General features: G+C 36.6%; 1 protein-coding gene across 1 annotated transcript in view; it reads left to right on the top strand.

Moving 5' to 3' along the window:
• The window catches only part of USH2A (usherin), a 371,535-nt gene that overhangs the window by 245,690 nt on the left and 103,362 nt on the right, over positions 1–22,483 (top strand). The window contains exons 41-46 of the mRNA XM_042813358.1: positions 9,721–10,055; positions 13,362–13,484; positions 16,321–16,484; positions 18,473–18,682; positions 20,041–20,243; positions 22,032–22,144. Coding sequence (XP_042669292.1) covers positions 9,721–10,055; positions 13,362–13,484; positions 16,321–16,484; positions 18,473–18,682; positions 20,041–20,243; positions 22,032–22,144 — 1,148 coding nt within the window. The remainder of the gene's footprint in view (positions 1–9,720; positions 10,056–13,361; positions 13,485–16,320; positions 16,485–18,472; positions 18,683–20,040; positions 20,244–22,031; positions 22,145–22,483) is intronic.

The raw sequence follows: 22,483 nt of genomic DNA, 5'->3' as shown, positions 1-22,483 counted from the left end.
AGTAGCTTGCTCAACAGAGCACAAAACAAAGGACATTTGCATAAGACTGAAGTTCATCTGTTAGATTTATTATTTTTGGTATACATCGTATTTTCAAAAGGTAAACATAATAATGTTACCAGTGCAGTCTAAGCAGTTTGAGGGTGTGAATCTGAGCAGTAAACCAATGCTGATTTTTTGCTTTGTTTGTGCATAATTTTAAACTATGATTAAAGCCACTCACGACTAGATATAAAAAAAATCCTGAGCTCTTAAACTTATGTTGTAATGTCTAAGGAATTGCTTGTTACATCCACATTAATGGCAAATGAGTTCAGTATGAATACAGTGGTTACCGTAAGAATTAATAATGATCGACCTCTAGTAATTGTGATGAATTGCCAGACTGCTTATTGGAGATTTGGGCTATATACATCCAAGACTCTACTATCTGTGTTTCTGTAAATACATCTTAATATCTACCACAATTTACACTAAGACATATTTCATGGATTTACCAGAAGAAATAATGCTGAGTAAACAGCAGCCCTAGTTCAGTGGCTTGCTTACCATGTCCACGTTGTATTACATGAGCTTTTACACATTGGCTTCAACTGTATTTGTGGAGAAAAAAGAAGTCACCGCAATCTTTAATGCTTCAGTTAATGTGATAAGGGCGTAATAATTTTATATTTTGCCCATATTTTCTTCTTTCTCCAAATGCAGTCAACACTCAATCCCAATTATATAAGCATGCGAGTTATCAGCAGCTTTGTCATTTTTGACTGGATGTCTTTTCTTGAGATCAGAGGTGTGTGCTCAGCTGTAATTTTATTTTCTTTTGCTCAGTTCCAAGATTAAGGAATCTACCAATACTGTAAGTCAGTTTGATCATTTATTTCTTCTGAAACGTGAAGTCAGACAGTGCAGTCTTCATTCTCTAATCATTTAATTACGATAAAACAATGCTTTGAATTTTTTTCCTTTCTTGCCAAAGAATTTGAATGCTTTTTTTTCCCTCTTCTTATCCAGTCTATCATTAACATTCAGAAGTCTTTAAAGCCCTTTGATATTGTCACTGTATGACCTTCTGTACAAATTGTGGACATTCTTTGTGTTACTGCTGTTCTTGCAGTTTTGAGCTTGGTTTTCTCTGCTTGGAGTCTCATTTTTATTTAGTTTGTTAAGACTAATTTCTATCAATGATATTAATGGTCAGATGTTTTTATTTCCACACTTTGATTTTGTGGTTCATTTTTCTTGATTAAAATATTTAGATTAAAATGTTAAAAATTAAATATGGCAGCATTTAACTGATAAAAGTGACTTAAGTATATGCTTTTCCAAATACACTGTATTCTGATTATCTGACCTGTAGTGAAAATTCTCTTCCACGGTGTATGAACTATTGGTATCCTTTGACAGTGCTGACAGAAACTCCTCCATCTTATCTAGTATTTTATTTAATTTAGTTAGTTTTATTTTGTTTTGTTTAACTTGATAGTTTTCATAATTTCAGGGCAAGAGGCACGCAAAAATGCCATGTATGACTTGGTACAAATCCTGTATATTCTGACAATTAAACATTACTTCTGATTTCTAAGGTTCTAAGTGTCCCATAAAAATCTTACTCATTCGGGACAGCAAGAGATTGCTAGTTTTTTTATTATTACTGTCATTTACAATACTTTCTAAAAACTGAAATAAGGTTATAGGTGCAGGAGAGCTTATTGCAGAACATAACTGAAAGAATTGTGGAACAACTTTGTTGCACCCACTGGTTTTCTCACCTTCTGCTTCTTGGCAGATAGAAGCAGCCTTCCTTGTTAGTCTTCTCATAAGTCAAATGGGTTATTTTGCTAGTGGGTGGTATGGTTGTTTCCCTCTCTTTAAATCTGTGGCATGTTCATTTCAGAGTAAGATTCTGAAAGCTAGTTGACATTGCTATGATATTGAGATTCTATTCTGTGGTCTGTGTCACTGTTCTGTTGTAGGAGAATATGAGATAATCAAAGTAGCATCCATTTCAAACTTTTTTTCCTCTATTCTTTCTACCAAGATAGAAGATCTGTATAGATAACTCTCCAAGCCATTTTTGTGTCTTCAACACAGACTTATGGTACGTAGGCTGCTCCATAGGTTGCCTCCTACTTTTTTTCCAAGTTACAAAGAGTACATTAAGAGGATTTTATAGTGTTTTGAAGCTGAGAATGTTCTCTATTTTTTCAAAATCACCACCGTTAGCTATGTATTTTCACTAGAAGATCAAGAGCCTGCATGCCATTCTTGTAAACATCTTGCGTGATCATCCAAAACAAGGCTTGTCTTCCATGTCCTGTCACCACTACTGAAATGCACTACCACCACCTCACTGTACTCACATCACTGTTGGGTCTCTCTGAGGAAGTGTCAATGAATGTTGCTGGGTGCCATTTTTCCTGCATGGAGGAATTCAGCAACACACCTTTGCTTCATACACACTTCCACATCAGACTCCATTTTGTCAGAGTGCCCCTCTGCTGCCATCTGTCACACAGCAACAATACGTGAGGGATATTGGTGGGAAAGTTCAATCTCTACTGTCATACCACCAACATCCGCCTCTGCTGTCACAGGCCAGTATAACAGAATGGGAGACATTACTTTGAGAGCAGCCCTAATTGTTTCCAGGCCAGAATTACTGTGATGTTTTTTGCGAGGACTGTCAATTGCTGGTTGAAAAGCTTTCATATGTGGAAGCGGGTTGGATCGGATTTGGAACTGCTTTGCATTGCTGTCTTTAAACTCTGAGGAGAGCCCCAGAATTGCAGGCTTTCTCCCCTGAGTAGCCTACTATTGAATCACATTTGTGGAGTCTGCTTGTGCTTTACAACACTCTCATCTTGTTCAGTATCTACGATGGTGAATCTTAAGCAGAGAATGCAAAATAAGCTATCTCTTCAAGAAGGAGCCAATATGGGAGTTTAATTACCCCTTGCCCTAGAGAGAGCTGTCCTTCCAGGTTAGCACAGAAAGTATTGGAAGGGCACTGTGGGAAAGATTAGTGAGAGACTCCTTTACCAAGCCAGGGTTGCAAATCAATAGAGGCTTTCAGCTGTCAGTGCAACCAATCCCTAAACCAGGAGTGCAAATATTTACTTATACTGAAAACAGAGAGAATTTATTAAAAGAGAGAGAAACATATTTCCATTCCTTTATTTAGTCATAGAATCAATATAAATGATTTGAGGATGTGAGGAATTCAAAGCACTCCAGGATAGTACTCACTTGAGTATACAGCTTATTTTCATAGACCAAAGCTTTCACTCTGCAAGGAGGAAAATATCATCACAGCAGGTCACTTGGCATAAACACTTTTGATGTGTATGTGCTCCTTTAACATTCTATTTTAATCAGAATGGACTGATATCTCTCAGTAACATTTAACTTGCTTTCTTTTGTGCAACAGGAAGTGTAAAGCTGTCAATAATTTTTAAAGTACCCATTTCTGTGACACCTGCGTGATATTTTTTGCTGAATTGATAATGTTTGTGGTAGTAGAGTATACTGCACAATAAACTGCTTTTGTGGCTGATTAAATGCCAAAGTGAAGTGGAGGTATTCAGTAACTGCAAAAACCACTTATTTAGTATATGCCCGTGCCATGAACGTTATTCCTGTTACACAAGATTTGCTATACCTTAATATACGGAAGTATCAAAGAAATTGTTTCCTTTTCTTGTGAGGGTTGCAATTGCTGTGATGCTTTAATCTGACACTTCACACTGATAAGACATTCAAGAATGTGGCTAGGTTGAGTGGCTCGAGAAAGAAGCTGGTTTACGTGGTAAATAATTATTTAAAGGAATTCGTTGTGTAGGAAAAGCATTATGTGGCTGTGTACACTGAATTAAATTAACTGCAGTTTGTAAATTCTCCAACTTTGGCCATTTAACTTTAAATAGAAAGATTTCCCTTTTGCTGTTGTAGTTTTCCCTTAAGATCTTTGGCATAGGGAAGGCAGCTGTAATCTTAATTACTGGCTCAACTGGAGACTTGCTGATGAGTATTTGCCTGTCTTGTTTTCCTAGCTGACCAGTGCTGCCATCTAGACTGCCCATAGACAAGAAGCTGCAGCCATTTTCTATCTTTCTTTGTGTAACTTTTTAGGAAGTGGCATGAGCTGTACTTAATCATGAAATTTCTCTTAAGACAAAGGAAAGATCTTTCTTCTTGGTGTGCAGATAGGTGATAAGAGATTGATTTCATCCTGGGTGGTTGAAATAAGTACCTTATTGGCATATAATTCTTGGGCTACAGTATTCCTTCATTATAACATCAGCTGCAGAAACTTCTTTCAAATTTATTAGATGCAAAATGAGAAAAACAAAAATCATTATAATTTATTCGACTTCTCTCTTGATTCATGTTATGTACATATTGTGTGTTAGAAATGCAGTATAGTTGTATATATAGATTCTATAGCCCCGACCTGTCATTCTTCTTTCTAATTTCTTTTGTGCGTGTTGATTTCAGACCATGTCATTAATTCTGTAGTAATTACTTCCGTTTCTCAAGTATTTCCTCATGGCTCTCTGATTGAGGAAGGGTTCCAGGCTTTTATTTCCAGTGCTGTTTATATTTGTTGTCACACTCAGATGACAATCACTTGAGTTACAGTTCACCTGCCATTTTCTTTGCATGTAAGAAATGGTAACGTAGATAGATAGACAGAGTGGAAGCCTGCAGATTGAGCAGTCCGCAACCTTTCCTGTTGCCAAAGTAGCTATTTCTAGTAACTGTTTCTCAGATTTGACCAATAAATTGGATCTAAAATGAGAAAACAAAATTAATAGGGCCCAATATATATACATATGTTGAATTCTGTCCTTTATTGGCTCAGAAGTTGGATAGTGGACAGCTAAATGCCTGTTGTCATTGTTGCTCTTTAAAGAGGCTGGAGATACAAGGCCTGAGAGAAAGATTTCAGTTGTGCGGAACGGATGCCACTTACACTTATGTTGTGAAATAGCTTTAGTTACAGTTTGAGTACGATTTGTGAAAAGAAAGCTGTTTCCTTTATTATTTACCCAATTCCTATGAAATTGCCAACATAGATGCGTGTTCTGAAGTCACTTTTATCTCGTGCTTTGATGTGTGCTGCCCTGTGAAGTTGCTTCTGATTACAGAGGGTTGGATGTTGTTGGAATTGTTGCTGGAATAACTCCATGGTTGCTGAAGCTGGTGAATAACACAAAGGTGAAGCTTTAGCATTTTACCTCTGTGATAAAGCATGATGTTGATAAGAAGACCTCTCCTTCAGGTTAAACTCCTAGTGTTTTGTTTCTTCATTTTCAAAATGCTTCAAGTGACAGTCGTCTAAGAATATTTTAAGAATATGAGCAACCCTGACATCTGCTCCTTGAACGCTGAAGGTGTGTAGGCCTTGAATGCAAGAAGACCTGGCAGCTTTATTTGGAGGAGGAAAAAGGTTGGAATTTGTTCACTTCTATTGCAGTTTTTTGCAGGTATGCCTGGTGCATATGGGAAATTATTTAGGAGCAATCAATCCTTGTGTGAAGATTGCCTTGTAGTGCTGCTAAGGTCAGGGAGACCTTGGTTTATTTGCCACATAAGTGCTGCTTGAGCAACTTAGGATACACCAACACCCATAGGAACAACCTTAACTTACACACCAGAGGTTTTCCACATTTTAGGATTGTGATTTCTTGCACAGCTTGCTCATTTAGTACAGATCATACAGCAAGGTGAACTAATCAGGTATTCATCTGCGTATCCCCCCATCTATGAGAGAGCTAGAGAAGTTTTTGTAGCAGTAGTCTGTTATTGCAAAGCTGATTGTACAGTCCTTCTGTGATAGTGCTGAAGTTGGATATAATTCATCTGCAAAGTCTGTAAGAGTAATTATCATTGACCTCAGTCAGGATTTGCTTTTCTGGTGTGATGCTGACTTCTGATTGAAACCTGGTATAATTTCTGTGAGGTCAGATGAGACCTTGTGACAAAATTAATCTCCCAGCTACTTCTGATTTTTTTATTTTTCTTTTGCGAAGGACAGTGGTTCAGTGTCTAGAGTGCAGAATTGGGATAGTCTTTCTTTTCAGGTTTTCTTCTTTCTGTTATGTAACTTATTCTGGGATTTAGTCTATTCATCAGTAAAACTTAAATGATAACACTTGCAATTTGAGACTAACACTGCGCTCTGAGACCAGCAGTGAAAAGCTCTCAGTAGTGTATTTACTAGTCTAAGTTCGTAGATATTACAAGCAGTAGCAAGGAAAAATTAAAATAGAATGAAGCCAAACATGCTGATTTGAAAACAAACTGTTTAAGCCAGGCCTGAACTATTAAAACAGTTAAGTGCCAATGCCTCCCTTACCATAGCTCAGAACTAAACTGCGGGTTTCAACTGCTGTCACAGAAAAAAATAAAAAATAATTAAAAAAAAAAAAGACTTTCAAGGTTATAAGTGTTTAATGGGGAGAAAATGGCTAATTTCTGTCTCTTTAAATTTTGTGGTGGAGAAAATAAGGTGCTTTGATCTTTAAATGACAGCTTCCAGAGTCATTACATTGAATCAGTTAATCTCTCCCAGTAGTTACCTTATTCTCTCTTCCTCATGGGCATCCTCTTTCATGGTCTCAGTGCTGAGCTTCAAATCAATGAACAAACTGTTACTGCTTCCAACACAGCCTGTCTAGTGAGCTTTCCTGCTTTCATGCATTGCCAAGCTCTTACCTCAAACCTTGGCGCATCGAAGTGGAGAAGTGATCCAGCAGTGTCATATGTGTTAACCAAGCTGCCTCCATCACCTTCCTTTACATCATATTGGTCAGGCAGTCCCTTGACCTTGGCCTGTCACTGAAGTGAAAAGACAACAGCTTTCCTTACCGAAGAGAGAGAGGATGGTTGACAGCTTCATGTCCTGCCACTGCAAGCTGACATAGGCAACTCAAAGCACATCAGCTGACCAGTGACTGTCGGTATCCTTGGTCATCCTTTTGTCTAGTTCTAAAAATATTAAACAAAACAGTAACTACTCTTCATATCTTTGCGTGATATACCCATGCACAGAAGAAAATAAGTTTCATTTCTGTGTTATAGTCCTGCTGATTGAATTATTCAGCCTGGTTTTCACTTCTCTTAAAAAAAAAATAACCCTGAAAAATTTCCCAGTGTAAGCCCCATGCAGCATATAGGTTATTCACACTATGAAACTTTTTATCTTCTAGTGCACAGCAAATACTGTGAAGGAACACCTGGTGACTTCCATATTCCATATAAGACTCATAAACTGAGATTCTGGAGTTGTGTCTGTTCTTCTCACGACATTAACACAGTCCTTATGTCAAGGAGTTACATTATATGACAAGACCCGTGCAAATTCTATTATCTAGTTTTGTTTGTCTAGACATAAAATTTGTGTATCTAAAATGCAGAGTAAAAGGAGTGATTAAGTAAGATTTTGTATAAGGCGAGCATTCATAGACAGTGTTTTCTTCTGAGAGGGTAATACCAGGAATGTTCCAAAGCATTTGACATGCAGGTCTTCTATTAGATGCTGCCTTGCATTTAGCAACAAGTAAGAGGGTTTTTCTTGCTGGTAATGACAAATTGTACTGTATTAGCACTCTGAAAAAAAAAAATTAGAATATATTATCTTCAGTCACACTTCACCAAAGCAAAATTTCAGAACAGGTGCTACACCTCTAATATATATAGATATATATATATATATAGAGAGAGAGAGAGAGATACACCTCTAATATATATAGATAGATATAGATATATATATATATATGTATATATTCGTTGCAAAAATGTGTGTTTTACTGTGGCGATCCATCCGTTGATGTTTTCTCTGCTTTTTCAGTAACTCCAAAGTAAGTCCCCAAAAATAAGCAGCCCATGCACACTCCCCTTTTTCTGTGCTATACACAATGCATCCTATTGGTGTGTGCAGTATGATAACAACAAAAAGCATTGGGCTTGGAGACTTCACCTGAAATTTACTGACCTGAATGCTTTCTAATTGCACTTGAAAACAAAATATTCTGTTGCCTGCTTTAATAATCCACTCTTGTCTGCTTCTTAAACTTACAACCAGATCTCATTAACTACCTTAGAATGAGAGTTCTGCTCAGTGTCTGTGAGAACAGTGCAGAACTGCGTCCTACATTCTGTGAAATTTTGCAGTGCTGTGTTTATAGTACTTTATTTGTTTGATCATTATTTGGGACCACAAGTAACAGAAATCTGAATGCAGCATTTGATAATTAGCCAGAGCTAAGCCTTTCCTATGTGGGCACCAATAATCTTGTTTGTGCTGTCTTTACTCAAAATCACCCTGTTTCTAATTCTCTGTTTAATTGTATTCCAGATTCTGTTATCAAAATCCTTCAGCTTTCTCTAGTACTTTGCTGCCAGGTTTCTTGCAAGTCTGACAGCCTGAGAGGTCCTTCTGTACCTAAGATATAACACTTCCTAATCCCCGGGAGTCCTTTAAAAATCACTTTTAAATCAAGCTTCTCTGTTTCCATTGCCTTCTGTAATAGAGTATATACCATTTTAAAAACACTTCCTTCAGATACTGGAGAGAATTACTGAAAAACATTCACCTTGAGGTATCTCAGTATCACAACTTCATTATTATATTTGTTTATTTTATTCTTCACATATCTTCATCTTGATGTTCTCCAGTTCTGTGTCCTTTGCATCGTTGGATTCAAACCTTGCATATCCCATGCACAGGAGGAAAAACGCAGCAGTTGTTTTAGATGAGTGGCTCAGTAGCAGGGAAAACAGGCACAGGGATGAGCAAAGAACTGGTGCTATACTTCCTACAGTGAGAGTTCTAGGGAATGAAGGACTAATCAATGCTATTATGCAAACTTCATAAACTTTGAGTTTCTTTATAATAGTTGCATGTCCTCATTATGTTGGACTGAAATCCTCTCTCTCATGATACAGTGGCTGAAAGCCTTACAAAAGTATGAAGAGCATCCTTGCACTTTATCGCAGTTTATGGTACAATGATTTGGGGTGATTCCTCACTGGAATTGGTGAGAATAATACATAGATAAAATGCATTTGAAAAAAGAAAAAAAGTATAAATCAAATCAAGACAGAAGCATAGCAGTGTTAAGTATTCTCAGCATAATTTTATAATTTTGAAAATGGAAAAAATGTTATTTGTCTGATATTAGCAATGTAATTTACTGAAAAATGAAAAATAGGAGATTTCATCATATAAGAAGTATGAAAAGTCTTGGTTTTTTAGGAGTTAATGCAATTATACATTTCTGAAAATGATGCAAATTTTAAACAAGATTTGTTCTTACTCTACCAGTAAGAGGCAAACACACCAAGCAGTATATCTTAAGCAAATAAATAACAGTGGTATTTATGATGCTCAGTGCATTTTTGCTAATGCACCTGAATACCTTTAGAATGAAATGGAGCGCTCCCATTTTATTGGTCCAGCTTGATGGTAGATTTTCAATGGCTAGTGTCATCTCTGAAACCCCAGGCCAGAAACCCTCTCTGAAATTAAAGGTTAGATTTCTGGCTGAAGTACCTTTAAAAATCAGTCTCAGATACCTGAGTCAAACACTAAGTCTGTCATGACTGAGAAGTAGAAGCCCATTTGAGTTTATGTCTGTGCCCATTTATACCATGTTGCATCTGTTTTTCTGCATTCTGCAGTCAGTCATTTATTTTTATATTTTTCTCCTCCGTCAGGTCTCATGGAAACCTCCTCTGATACAGAATGGTGAAATCCTAAACTACGAGATTCGCATGCCTGATCCACGAATTGTCATTGCTGGAAATTCTGCATCAACGTTAAGTTACTTGGTGACTAATCTTTTACCATACACAAACTACTCTATCACTGTAGTAGCTTGTTCTGGAGGCAATGGCTTACTAGGAGGCTGCACAGAGAGTTTGCCTACCAGTGTGACCACACCTTCAACCGCTCCTGAGGGCATCAGTCCCTTGTCTGTGACTCCGATCAGCGAGTCCTTTATTGCCATATCTTGGCAACCACCACTAAGGCCAAATGGTCCTCATTTGAGGTAAGCTTTTAGTTGCTGATGAATTGGCAGTTTTCTTCTATGTCTGACTCAGAAAATTTTAGGCAATGCAAACTTTATCATGCAATCTCTTCATTTCTCATTCTGAAGTTCCTCTTCAGTTCAGGTGCCCATGGGAGGACTTACAGAAATTGAGTATGTCTGGAGGCAGATAATGTTGGGTGAACTTTGAATTACTTTGAACTTCAGAGGAGACAGGACTATTGAGAGCACATGTGGCATCCATGCTGTGGAATTTACTGTTCTTGAAAGAATGCTTTCAAGAATCCTATGGGTCTTTCAAATCAGCACTGCCTGAAAAGGCAGAAAGAGCATGCATGGGATCTTTGCAAAGCCATATAACTGTTTTGCTCTGTAGGATCAGCTAGTTGTTGATGGTAGGTTCAGGCGATGTTTCGCTGAAAAGATGTCAAGAAAAACATGAGATCTCTGTGAACGTATGTGGGCTATTTATGACAAAGGTGGCATGATAACACAAAATAAGCTTCAGAACTGAACTTATTAATCAAGTTGTGAATGAAAGAGTAAAAGAAAGAAGTTAAAGTAATACAAGGTTCTAATCAGAGATGAAAATGCTTACTGTAAGGAAGTGGTAGGTATATAAATCTGGATTTTTCCACAGGAACTAAAATAAGGCTTTTCCTCTGAGATTTTTCTGCAATCGTGGAATGGGAATCTTGATTCTGTGATTACTATGTGTGCATTAAAACAAACAAACGAACAAAAAACCACCAAGGATTTGAATACATGAAGATTTGGAAAGTGCACATAATTTTAAAAAGTCAAATCTGTCTATCTGGTGCTTTAAGGTTTTGCGAAATATTGTCTGTAAACTTGTATCTCCATAAGCCATCTGTAGCTCTCTTACAGGTGCATTGATGGGCTCAGTAATTATCGTGTAATGCTATTTCAGTTGCCTACATTATTATACACAGTAGCTTGACTTTTTCTTCAGGCTTAATTAGAGCACACTACAACTGAAAAGCAGCCTGTTATTCTGGATTTAGCAACATGGCCATTTTACCATAGATTATTGAAGTAATTCCTACATCTGCAGATTTCATTTCCTTCATGGTGTGCCTGCCATGCTGTCCTCAACAAGAACCACCACTGGAGCAGCTGCTCTGTACAGCATGATGGAGCAATAAGTCTGCAGCAAACAGAGCAGCAGCAGCAGCTGCCAGTGAAGGTGATTTGCACATGATCATAATCCAATGTTCAGAAAAATTCTGAAGTTTTTTGTAGCTTGTCTATGAATTACATTAGACAGATTATGCCAGGAGTGTTCTTAATGAAACTGTAATAGTCTGTCTTTGGATTATGTTGGCATTGATAAACCACTGATGTGAGAGTTGTACTCTCACATAAAGTCACCTAAATATTTTTATGAAGTTGCAGTTAAATTAGTTTTTGTTATTTGATTTCCATAGTTATGTTCCCAGTTCCAGCAATGATAGTTTGGTTTCACATTGCTATGGTCAGTGTCACAATGCTTGCTTGTCTCTGTTGAGGATTATTTCCCCAGATCAATGAAGAAAGTTATCTGGAACTCCTGCGTATGGCCTTGCTTCCACGGTGCAGAGGTTTCAACTCCCATGAATCAGAGCTTATCAGCTGATTTCTGCACTTGAATCAACACAAAATCATTGTATGCAGTATCCATTATATACCAGCTTAATTCAGGGCCTCAAATCTGGAATGATCTTAACATCAAAAAAATGTAGTCAAATTGCACACGCAGCCAGTGGTCAGAAAGACTACTGTGATAGGATGTTGAACTTCTCCAGTGCAGAATGCTTGTACATCAAAGGAAATTTTTTCAGAAATAAGTGCTTAAGGGAAAAGTCTTCAAGATTTTTTTGGTGGCATGCAGCAAGAGAACAAGGAGCACAAACTAGAATATAGGAAGTTCCATGTGAACACAAGAACTTAACTATGAGGGTGACAGAGCATGGGAACAGGCTGCCCAGAGAGGTTGTGGACCGTCTTTCTCTGGAGATACTCAAAACCCACCTGGATGCTTTCTTGCTCAACCTACTGTACGGAATTGCTTCAGCAGGGAGTTGATGATCTCCAGAAATCCCTTCCAACCCCTACAATTCTGTGCTGGAATTTGAAAGAACTACATTTCCAGCTGTACTGGGGGATGCAAAAACAATTCAGAACTTAGAATTTTGCCAACTTAAGTGACTAAATAGACATATGTAACTATTGTTTTGATAAAAACTGCAGCTTACCATCCAAAGCAATTCCGCTGTGGTAGAAGGTAGAATAAATAGAAGGAAGGTAGAAGAAAGATAAATCTCTAGTGACTTACAAAGAAACAATACCAAAAAACTGAAATGAAAGTCCTATTAAAATTGTTCTGTGAAATGCAATAAAGAATAATAATCCTACAGGATTTTGAACAAATCTATATATTTGTTTCCTTTAGAATATAGTTTTCTGTGTAATCCCTAGAATGATTACAAAATGCAACGTATAGTTTGTATAGACACGAAGCAACTTAATCTTTGTTAAATTCCATATAGACTTTATATAAAATATGAGAAAGAGTGAGTGATGCAGAGTGAGTGGAAGGGCTGGTCTGAATCAGGCAGTCCTATGGCAAACCTTTTGAAAGATGGCCTTCAGCTGACCTGCTGTTTGGATAACAGACAGGAATACACATTCAGCTACCCATGAAAGCCAGGAATAAGTAGTTTGGTCTTTCAAGCTCACATCATGAATAGCTACTCAAATACAATATTGTTTTGCTAAGCCCTGTCAATGGAAAAGTAAACTCACTCTATGCCCGTTTGTCATCTGTAATCAACACTGAGATTATTTATGAACATGTTAAACACAAATGCACACTTAAGTAGTGTAAAATAGTAATAGCAAGGTTACATATTTCAGTACATTTGCAAGAGAGACATTTCAGTTTCATATTCTGGAACAGTCTATGCATGTCAGATGACATGAGTCAAGTCTGTACAAGACACTGTAACTGGACTATTTGGACTTGGACTTCATCTTCATACCATTTCCACAATTTTGAAATCTGTGGATTATTAAATACATTTAGTCTTTCCAATGAAAGTGCTCATTTTTCATTTTCAAAGCAGTTTAAGTAACTAAATGTTTTAAATCATTAAACATTAAATGGAATGTTTATCTCAGAAAGTTTACAGCTGTGAAAACAAAATAATATGTGGCTTTAAAAAAAAAAAAGAAAGATTTTTTTGTGTGTGTGTGTAATAACATTAGTTGAGATAATCCTGGTGTTCTGCTTGTCTTTTGTGTTAGATACGAGCTCCTGAGACGTAAAATCCAGCAACCACTTGCATCAAATCCCCCTGAAGATTTAAATCTGTGGCACAATATTTACTCAGGAACTCAGTGGTTTTATGAAGATAAGGGTCTTAGCAGGTGAGATTACAAAAACTATAAAAACAAATGCTGGCATTTTGTATAGTGTATGTTTAATAGTTCAAAGTATTTCTTGTGTCTTTATGTAGTGAACATATTAATTATGTAATGAAATAGTTTTTGTCATCATCTTTGGTGTTAATCATTCTAATATGTGGGGATTTATTATTACTCGGTCATTCTTGACTCTTTCATGTATTGTATTGCTCTAAAAGTCAAATGAATGTGCAAGTCTTGTGAAGTTTTAGCATCTGTGTGTAATCAAGCCATTTATATTTACATGTACAAATGCTCTAGTTTCGTACATATGTCTGATTTTGGCAAAATCATAGCACATGCAGAATAACTGTGAAGTCCTAGTTGGAATACATCTGAAAGGTGGTTTCTGCATTGTTTTTTCTTGTGTGTTTAGCTTAATGATTGCCTTAGAATCTCTGAGCTTGAGGAAAGTACTTAGTGCATTTTGAACAGATGTAATTTAAGGGCAGCTTTGTTGTAGCTTCATCATAATTAAATGTAGAGTGCAGAAAATGGGGAAAAGGAAGATGCACTCTGTTTCTCAGGATATTACGGACGTACTGTGGGGTATAGAACAAGGCATTTGCTCTCATTCAGTCTTTATTTCCCATCACAGAGTCTAGGCTAACATCTTAAAAACAAGCAAATACCCTCTTCAGAAATCCTTATGGAAGACGCAATACAGATCTTGCATTGTTCTTTTGCAAGTAAAGTTTTGGTAAAATATTCGTAGATGTTTTCAGAATGTGTGTCTTCTCTGTGCTTGTGAGCTGGCATGATTTATGAGGACTGCATATCAATCGCTGCCCGTCAAATACATGTACATTACTTCTACTTTGATAAAATCTGTCTGGGCATCTCTGCTGAGCATGATGTGAAGCAGCAGAACGTGATCTCTGCTCTTGAGTGTTGTTGTATAGACTGAACTGAGCCAAGGGCTAGGGCCTCTGGCTTTTCCCTGCCTGCTTACTGTAAACATCTGATCATGCATCATGCAGCCGTTCTTTAATCCAACCCTGACCACATGTCCATTTCTTTCTTAAATCATGTTTGAAATTTTCCACAGAATTTCCAAGTTGATTATTAGGAAAAACACCTTCACCAAAAGAGCAGTGAGGCATTGGAATAGGCTGTCTGAGGAGTGGTTGTCACCCTCCCTGGGGGTATTCAAGAACCACGTAGATGTGGTGCTGAGGGATGTAATTAGTGAGCAATGTTGGTGGTAGGTTGACAGTTGGACTAGATGATTTTAGAGGTCTTCTCAAACCTTAATGGTTCTATGATTCTTTGGTCTTAACATAGCTCTTTTCAGCAGTGCTGGAACAAGTTCCAACAGGGTCTCAGTGGCAAAAGGAAGTTTTGGGTTGAAGCAATTGTGGCCAGAAAAGTGTGCCCAGCCGTTGGATACACCTGAATGCTTGTTTTGGAGAGGGCTTTGCAGCCTAAAACTCTTTTTGCTTTTTGTGGCTCAAGAGGAATTTGTGGCTAGAAAAAAGATGTAGAGGGATTCTAGCCTTACTCTTCATGGAAAATCTGAATCTCAAAATTTATTTTACATATTTGTGTCATGTTTAAAAATGTGTCTTTTCATTATATTCCTGTGTCTCTTTATTATATTCCTGCCAGAAGTCTATTTTGGTAGTGGTTACTTCAAATGGCTGTTTCATTTCTAATAGATTAGTGTTCTAGTAGTTTTCAGTGTTGAAAATGTGAATCCAAAAACAAATCTGATATTTTCACTCTTAACTTGCAAGACTAGAATAGATCCCATGCAGGATCCAGGAAAATATTCATCCAGTCCAAGAAAGTATCATATGCTCACGAGTGCTGTGCTCACAGTGTATGTTATCATCTTTTTTAAAAATGACTATCATTATAATGGGATCTATGAGGTCCCATTAGTTTCCCCTTCTTAGAGGAACTGTTAAAGCTTAGCTCTTTGGAAAATAAGGCTGGGTGGTTGCATTATGTAGAGTTCTAAAATAAAAGAGTAAAAAAAAAAATTAAAAAATCAAAATAAATATACATTGTTAATGGCTTTTTATAGAGAAATCTCCAGATATTGAGTGTTTGCAGTTCCTTTATTGTGTTCATAGACAGTTCTTTCAGTGATGTAGATTCAGCAAAACTTTGAACAAGATTATCCTGTGTTATTGTAATTACACAGTTTTGCATCAAGCTTCTGATGATGAAAATAATTTTGAGATTATGGAATCTGCCTTAATGTCATTTGAGTTAGAGAATAAATTATGGAGTGATACTCACTTGATTTACTAAATATACATGTAGAATTTAATAAATCTGTATAAGTTCAATATAAACAGTTGCAAAGAAAATTACTTTATTAAGTGGATTTGCATTATTAGGTGCTTTTTTTCATGTTTTTGCAGTGGCAGAGTCCTGACTGCGTGGTGAATCACTTTTACAAATGAGATTCTGCAAGTTAAAATCAATGTGTTTCCCTAAAGGGGAAAAAAGCCTCATTTGATTAAATTCTGATCCAAATTTTGGCAGGATGCCACTACTGTAATTACATATTGAATTGAGCTATAATCTCTCAACACCTCAGAAGCTACAACTATGAAGAAGTGAAATAACGTGCTCTATTCTTGTTACCATGTTAATGGTGCTAAATTATTTCCAAGAATAAGACAGCTCTTACAGAGTCTTCATTGGTGCAAGGCATGCAGCTGCAGTTTTCTAAAGAGGGTGGTGGGAAAAAGGAGCAACAAAACTTTGGTGCAGGCAGATGTGTTAAAACAAATGTTTTCTCCATCTGCATTTTTTCTTCCATGTAATTATTTTTAAAATGTCTTAGGTACACAACATACGAGTACAAGCTCATAGTGCACAACGAGGTAGGATATACATCAAGTGAAGAAGTGATAGCTACTACATTAGCAGGATTACCGGAGAAAGGAAGTATCCTCATTGCACGTGCTGTTAATCATACTGCTGTAGAAGTGGAATGGTCAAAACCAAGTAAGTGTGCTTAGTATTTATTCCAGTAACTAGATGTTAACCTGCCATCACTTACGTTGGTCTGCTTTGCTCTCATAGGAAATACTGTCCTTGTCTTGATTTATAATGCAGCTAAGTGTCCTTGAAAGGAGAGGGAAGAAACGGGGGGAAAAATGTGCACATTTTGCTATTTCTCAGTTGTGTTTGTACTTACTATATAGTATTTCTGCAGAAGGAGAATAGTGGAAGCAAAAAAATTAATTAATGCAAGATCATGAGAAATCAATACCACAGCACCCAAAATTCTGTTGTCTTTGTGTTATATTTCATCTCTTTGTATGAAAATCTACATATACGTTCCTTCAAGATGAGGATTCACTTTCTCTCTCCTTTTACTCTTAAAATGGATTTGGCCAATTTCTCTAGTTAGTTAGCTAATGCAGCAGTAGGGAATTTCTTCATGGCTTACATGCAAATGATTTTAAAAAGACTGGGTGGTGAATTGCAACAAATGTAGTGTCTTTATTTTATAACTGCGTGCCTGAAGAAAGCATGCTTATAAAAACTGACAAATGTAATAGATCTGAAGCAGCTCACTGAAGTTTCATTACCTTAGTAATCTAAACCTCTGACCTTCTAGATGTGGGTAATGCAATCTGGTTTTATTTTCATTCATCCTTTGGATATTTCCTCCATACACATTGGAGAAAATATATGTACATACATACATTTATACATATATGTATAAATATAAATGCATATTTGTGAATGCAGAGTTTAAATGCCAAGGCAGATCTGTTCATTACTGGAAAACCTTAGCATATTTTATTACTTCGTATGTTACAACAATCGTATTCCCTATTTTGAATGCTCATGTTTCCTTTTTCCACAGTATTAATTTTAAATAATTTTCTTGTTTTCTTTAGAAACCTGGGAGTCCTTAATTTGCTGTTCTCTCTTTCTGCATATTCCAAGAGCTTTCAGACATTTTTTTAATCTGTACCACTTAAAATAATCTATTGCTCCATTAACAATTTCTATGACAAAACTGCATATTACGAAATTTACATGTAAGCTTTTGGTTTTCAACAAATTTCTGGCTTTTAATTCTCTCTAGTTATCTGAGTTCTGTTCAGTGGAATATGTCATCTAAAGCAGTGTTTCAGTGATCGAAGATTTATCTTGATTCCTGCTGGAAAAGCAGTTGCAGGACAGATAAAATAGGACTATATCTGAGTTGATAAAATGGAGAAGCAAGGGTTGTCTGGAATTCTTCCTTATCCACCTACCTCAGACCAATGGATCTCCTTCCATATGTAGCTAGAAAATAGTACTGTTGTTTCTTCCTTCCGCTAGGGAAGCTACTACTGTGTAAAACACACTTTAGGAAGAAATTATACTTTTTCTTTTTTCCCCTGTAAATATAATTCTTCTGAAGGTGTGATGCATTTATATGTAGATACTCTCATGATTGTTCTAAGGTAGCAGCAGTAGATTTCCATTTTCACTGTGGCTAAATGGCTGCCTGTGTAGAGTTGAGTGTAACGTTTGTTTCCCATGGCTAAAGTGATGAAATAGGAATGCAGTGTTCTGCATGCCAGGAAGGAAAAAAAAAAGCATTGTTTCTCGTCTTAAGCCAGTAGCATAGCGCAAGGTTTAGCTGTCTGTGTTCTGTCCAGACAAAAGTCCAGACATTGTTTTGCAGTGGTGAAATGCAAGGTCCACACACCATTGCTGGCAGCAGGCTTCATCACTTAATTTACTTGACGTTTAGAGGAAAAAAGCTTTCCCCATATGGTGATGGGCTGTCAATTATTTTGAGAAATTTGGAAGAGCATTCTGTGCTTATTGGTGTAGGGTGGACATTAAAGAACTTAATGGAATCTTTGCATAATTTTACAGTAAGGAGATTCGCAAAAATCCGCTTTTGTCTTCAAGATAAACGTTTTTGATGAGAAATTGTCTGACTGAATATTTCTGTTGTTGTCCCAATGTTTTTCCTTTCTCAGCACTACAGGATTTGCAAGGAGATGTTGAATACTATATCCTCTCCTTGAATTCCACTGCTGATGGAAGATCTCTGAGGATTCAGGCTGATGAAAACTATGCAGTCATAGGTGATTTGCAGCCCAACACAGAGTATCAAATATTCTTTCAAGTTTTTAACGGAGCCCACAGCATCAACAGTGAAGTTGTGCGAGTGATTACTTCAGATGGAGGTTGGTTAGCAGTGAATGCAGCTTGACTTAAACTCTGAGAATGAAATTGATTGATTTTTGTTAGGGTTGAGATCAGTCATCCTTCCATTATAAAATTTCCGGTATAAGAGGAAAAAGGGCTAAAACGCTAAAATGCTTAAGTGCTGGTTGTCATCATGTGGTAGATCAATATCGGGTCCCACTGAGACAGAAGCAAAAGCTCTAATAGCAGATATTAACCCAGTTTGTTCTCATCTTCTCCTACGTACATCTGTGTACACTAAGTTTGGAACTGAGTTCCTATCAATAAATGGTGGAATTTTAAAACAATTAATGTTTTTTTAAAAGATTTGCTCTGTGAAGCGATGTGCTTTTGACATGACAGACGTATATGAGGGCCTTTCCTGAGTCACCAGAAACTCTAAGTGTAAGTTCACCCTCCGAGAAAATTACTTTATGAGTCATTTCTATGCCAGTTAGCAAATGCATGTGTGTTAGGAGGTAGGGATGAGGGGAAAAAAAAAAAAAGTGAATCTAAAATGTGTTTAGAATGGTCTTTCTAATCTTTTTGCTTTATAAAGTCTCATTATAAACATTATAAAATCATTACCTCAGAAGCAAGTGTTCCAGGTCATTAGTAAAGCCCTTTAAATAAGGATTCCATTTCCTTTCTGATGCCAAAGGTCAGCACCTTTTGTTTATAGAATAGAATCGATCGCAAGGGCAATTTTTCAACTGGTAAAGATGGGTCCTTATGATAAAAAGAGGACTTTGCATAGTTATTTCTGACATGCTTAGATAATTACGTAATTTAACACTAAGGAAGGTTTGTTTTTTCTTTCTTTCTTTTTTTTTTTAAATAAGTGTTAGACTTCATCATTACCTATAGTAATCAACATTCAAAGCCATTTACATAATGACAATATTGCATATTGCTTCATCTTGCTTCAGCTATAAGGCTGATAACGTCACGTTCCACCAGACATAAAGTATTTTGATCTCAGGTTTTGCTTTAAAAGCAAAATGCTTTGTTTTTCTCTCTTTTGGAAAGATTGGGATTGGGGGAGACATAAAAATAATGTTTATGTGTTGGCACTGCAGATGGGTGAATAATTTATCATCATATCTCACTGGCCACATACCACTGATGATTGACACTATGCTGGTGGTATAAAGCATTTTACCATCAGCTCTCATGGTTTCTAACTGAGAGTATAATAAGCCAATTTACAGAAGACTACAGACTGTGATAACTTCATCAGAGGAAAGCAGATAAGCAGTGAACCCTTTGCTAAACCTAAATACTAATCTGCATTTGGTTAAACAAGTGCTTTTGCAGAGACAGCTGGAGTTTATTCAGTTTCTTCCTTTATTTCTAGAGCCTGAGGGCATGTTCCCTCCAGAGGTTGTCATCATCAACAGTACAGCTGTACGTGTCATCTGGACATCGCCTTCAAACCCGAATGGTGTTGTCACAGAGTACTCTATCTATGTAAACAATAAGCAGTACAAGACTGGAATGAACGAGCCTGGGTCCTTTCTTTTAGCAGACTTGTCTCCGTTCACTGTATACGATATACAGGTTAGAATATCTTTTTTGTGTTACATAGCATACTAGCTGAATTTCATAAATTTCTTTACATACACGGCCATATATTTGCAGTGGTATTTGTGTACATATATATACAAGGCATAAATTTATTTTCAGCATATTTTTTGTCTGTGTACTTTTCTCATAACACATATTTCCATTATTTCTTTTCTCAAGCCATCAAAACTCCATTTACTTTCCACTAAATGCTCTGTGCTACAACATTAGCAAAGCCCCAACATATATTACAAAGAAGCAAAGATTCCACTCCTACTCATTAAAAGAAAATTGCAATTGTTTTAGAAACATCAGGCATGCATAATGTATCAGCACAAAGAAGTAATGATATTGCACTTGTCATTCTTTTATCATTTTTTTCTCCTCACTCTTCTGAGGATGGAGCAGTCTTGATATCTCAAATCATAGTAGTAGTTCTTATGCTGTTAATAAGTACATTTTTTTCTGTTTTCCACTTTATCTTTGTCTCTCTAGACAGAAAAAATACGATAGGCAATAGAAATGCATATATATATATTTCTATCCTTGAATTGCACTAATGTGTTCAAAAATACAGTTTGACATTTAATTGTAATTATTTCTGTCTATTTGCTTCAGGAATAGCTTTCATCTTATTTTAGGAAGACTTTGTAGTAGCCATGTGCAGTTCTTTCTGAAAAATTTCCACCCAGTTACTACATGCCGTAAATAAACATCACAAGCAGGCATACTGTAACATTTCTGTGTTGCAGCCCCTCTGAAAACAGCAAACCTCCATCCATGAATACACATATGACTTTCTGAATGCTGCCTGGAAATGCATTTGTCTTTTCTCAATAACAATGCAAATTCAATGCACTGCCTCACTTACAGACCCTCTCTATTAATTTACTATGGCCACTTTCTGCCACTTGTGATATTATTATTATTTTTTTTAACACTTTCTTAGTTTTTATACTGGACTTATGTTTGCATCAATGTGATAGGTAATGTCAAAATAAGCTTTTTTTTTTTTCTTTTTTTTTTCCTTTGGGTTGCTCTTGTTCTGGAAGCTGTATTATCTTGGATACACATGCATCTCACTGGCAATCTACCTGCATTCCTGCTTTTTTTTTCTTTTTGTTCTCTTGTATTTTGAACAACCTCTGTGTTGCTAATACAGAAACACTGTCACTGTCCTTCTCTTGCTCTTTCAGTTTACTTCTGCTTAGCTTAATTCCAAGAACCGGAAGGAACAAGTTTTAATTTTGATGAGATATTTAATAACCAAGTGTATGTTTGCATTTTTATCTTTAGCCTAATTTTCCAACATAAATGTGAAGAAATAGAAGATACTATGGAAAATTAATTTTATTTCAGAATGTGTGGTAGGTATAGCAAAATGAAATAGATTACTCAAGAACCAAAATCAAACTATGCTGGCTTATTGTCTTCCTATCCCATTGTAGATGGAGATTTTTTTCAATGTTATTTATGAGATTCTGCTTATATATACACAATAACAAATTAACTGCAACACTATTCGTGATAATTTAATAGAGAATAGCAGTAGAGTTCAGAGGTCTGCATGTTTTTTTTCCGAATGGGGTGGGAAAATGTGATAAAGCATAATGTATTTCTGATAGTTATACTTATCTCAAAGTTGCTGTGTATGTTCTTGGCCATATGGAAAATTTAAATAGAAAATAAGAAAATTTGGAGTGACAAAAGAAATCTGAAGGATTGGCAGAGTTAAATAATTTCTGCAGCTGAGTAATTGAAACTCATGTTCTTCTTCATCAGATTGAAGCCTGCACTATCTATGCCTGTGTGAGAAGCAATGGGACTCAGATTACAACTGTGGAAGATGAGCCAGAGCAGCTGTCAGCCCCCGTTATTCATGTAATTGGCTCAAGGTACTGTGCTAAGAGTGGTCTGCATATATCAGAGCAATTTGTGCCTGGAATGAGGTCCAGAGTGGGGACCAATCTCTCAGTTGAATAAGGCACATTAAAAAAATAACAGTCCACCCATGGTTTTTATTTTTGGTATCAGAGTTTTTGGCCAAATGAGCAGCTGGAGAAATTTCCCTCTTGGTTGGTTGTGTATAGCCATTTAGGTATCACTGTGCTGGGATAATAAATAAGACGTAAGTAGAAGTAGTTAAAAGAAGAAGTGTAGGGGAATGAAAATTATCACATTTTGCTGTCAGCTAGGAAGAGGAAGATTAATGCTCTGGGAGCAATGCGATGCTG

This window comes from Centrocercus urophasianus, unplaced genomic scaffold, assembly GCF_019232065.1.
Source record: "Centrocercus urophasianus isolate 14NV4802_14NV808 unplaced genomic scaffold, USGS_Curo_1.0 seq_10, whole genome shotgun sequence".
Lineage (NCBI taxonomy): Eukaryota > Metazoa > Chordata > Aves > Galliformes > Phasianidae > Centrocercus > Centrocercus urophasianus.
The sequence above is the reverse complement of the archived record's forward strand: the minus strand, read 5'-3'. Positions and strand labels throughout refer to the sequence as shown.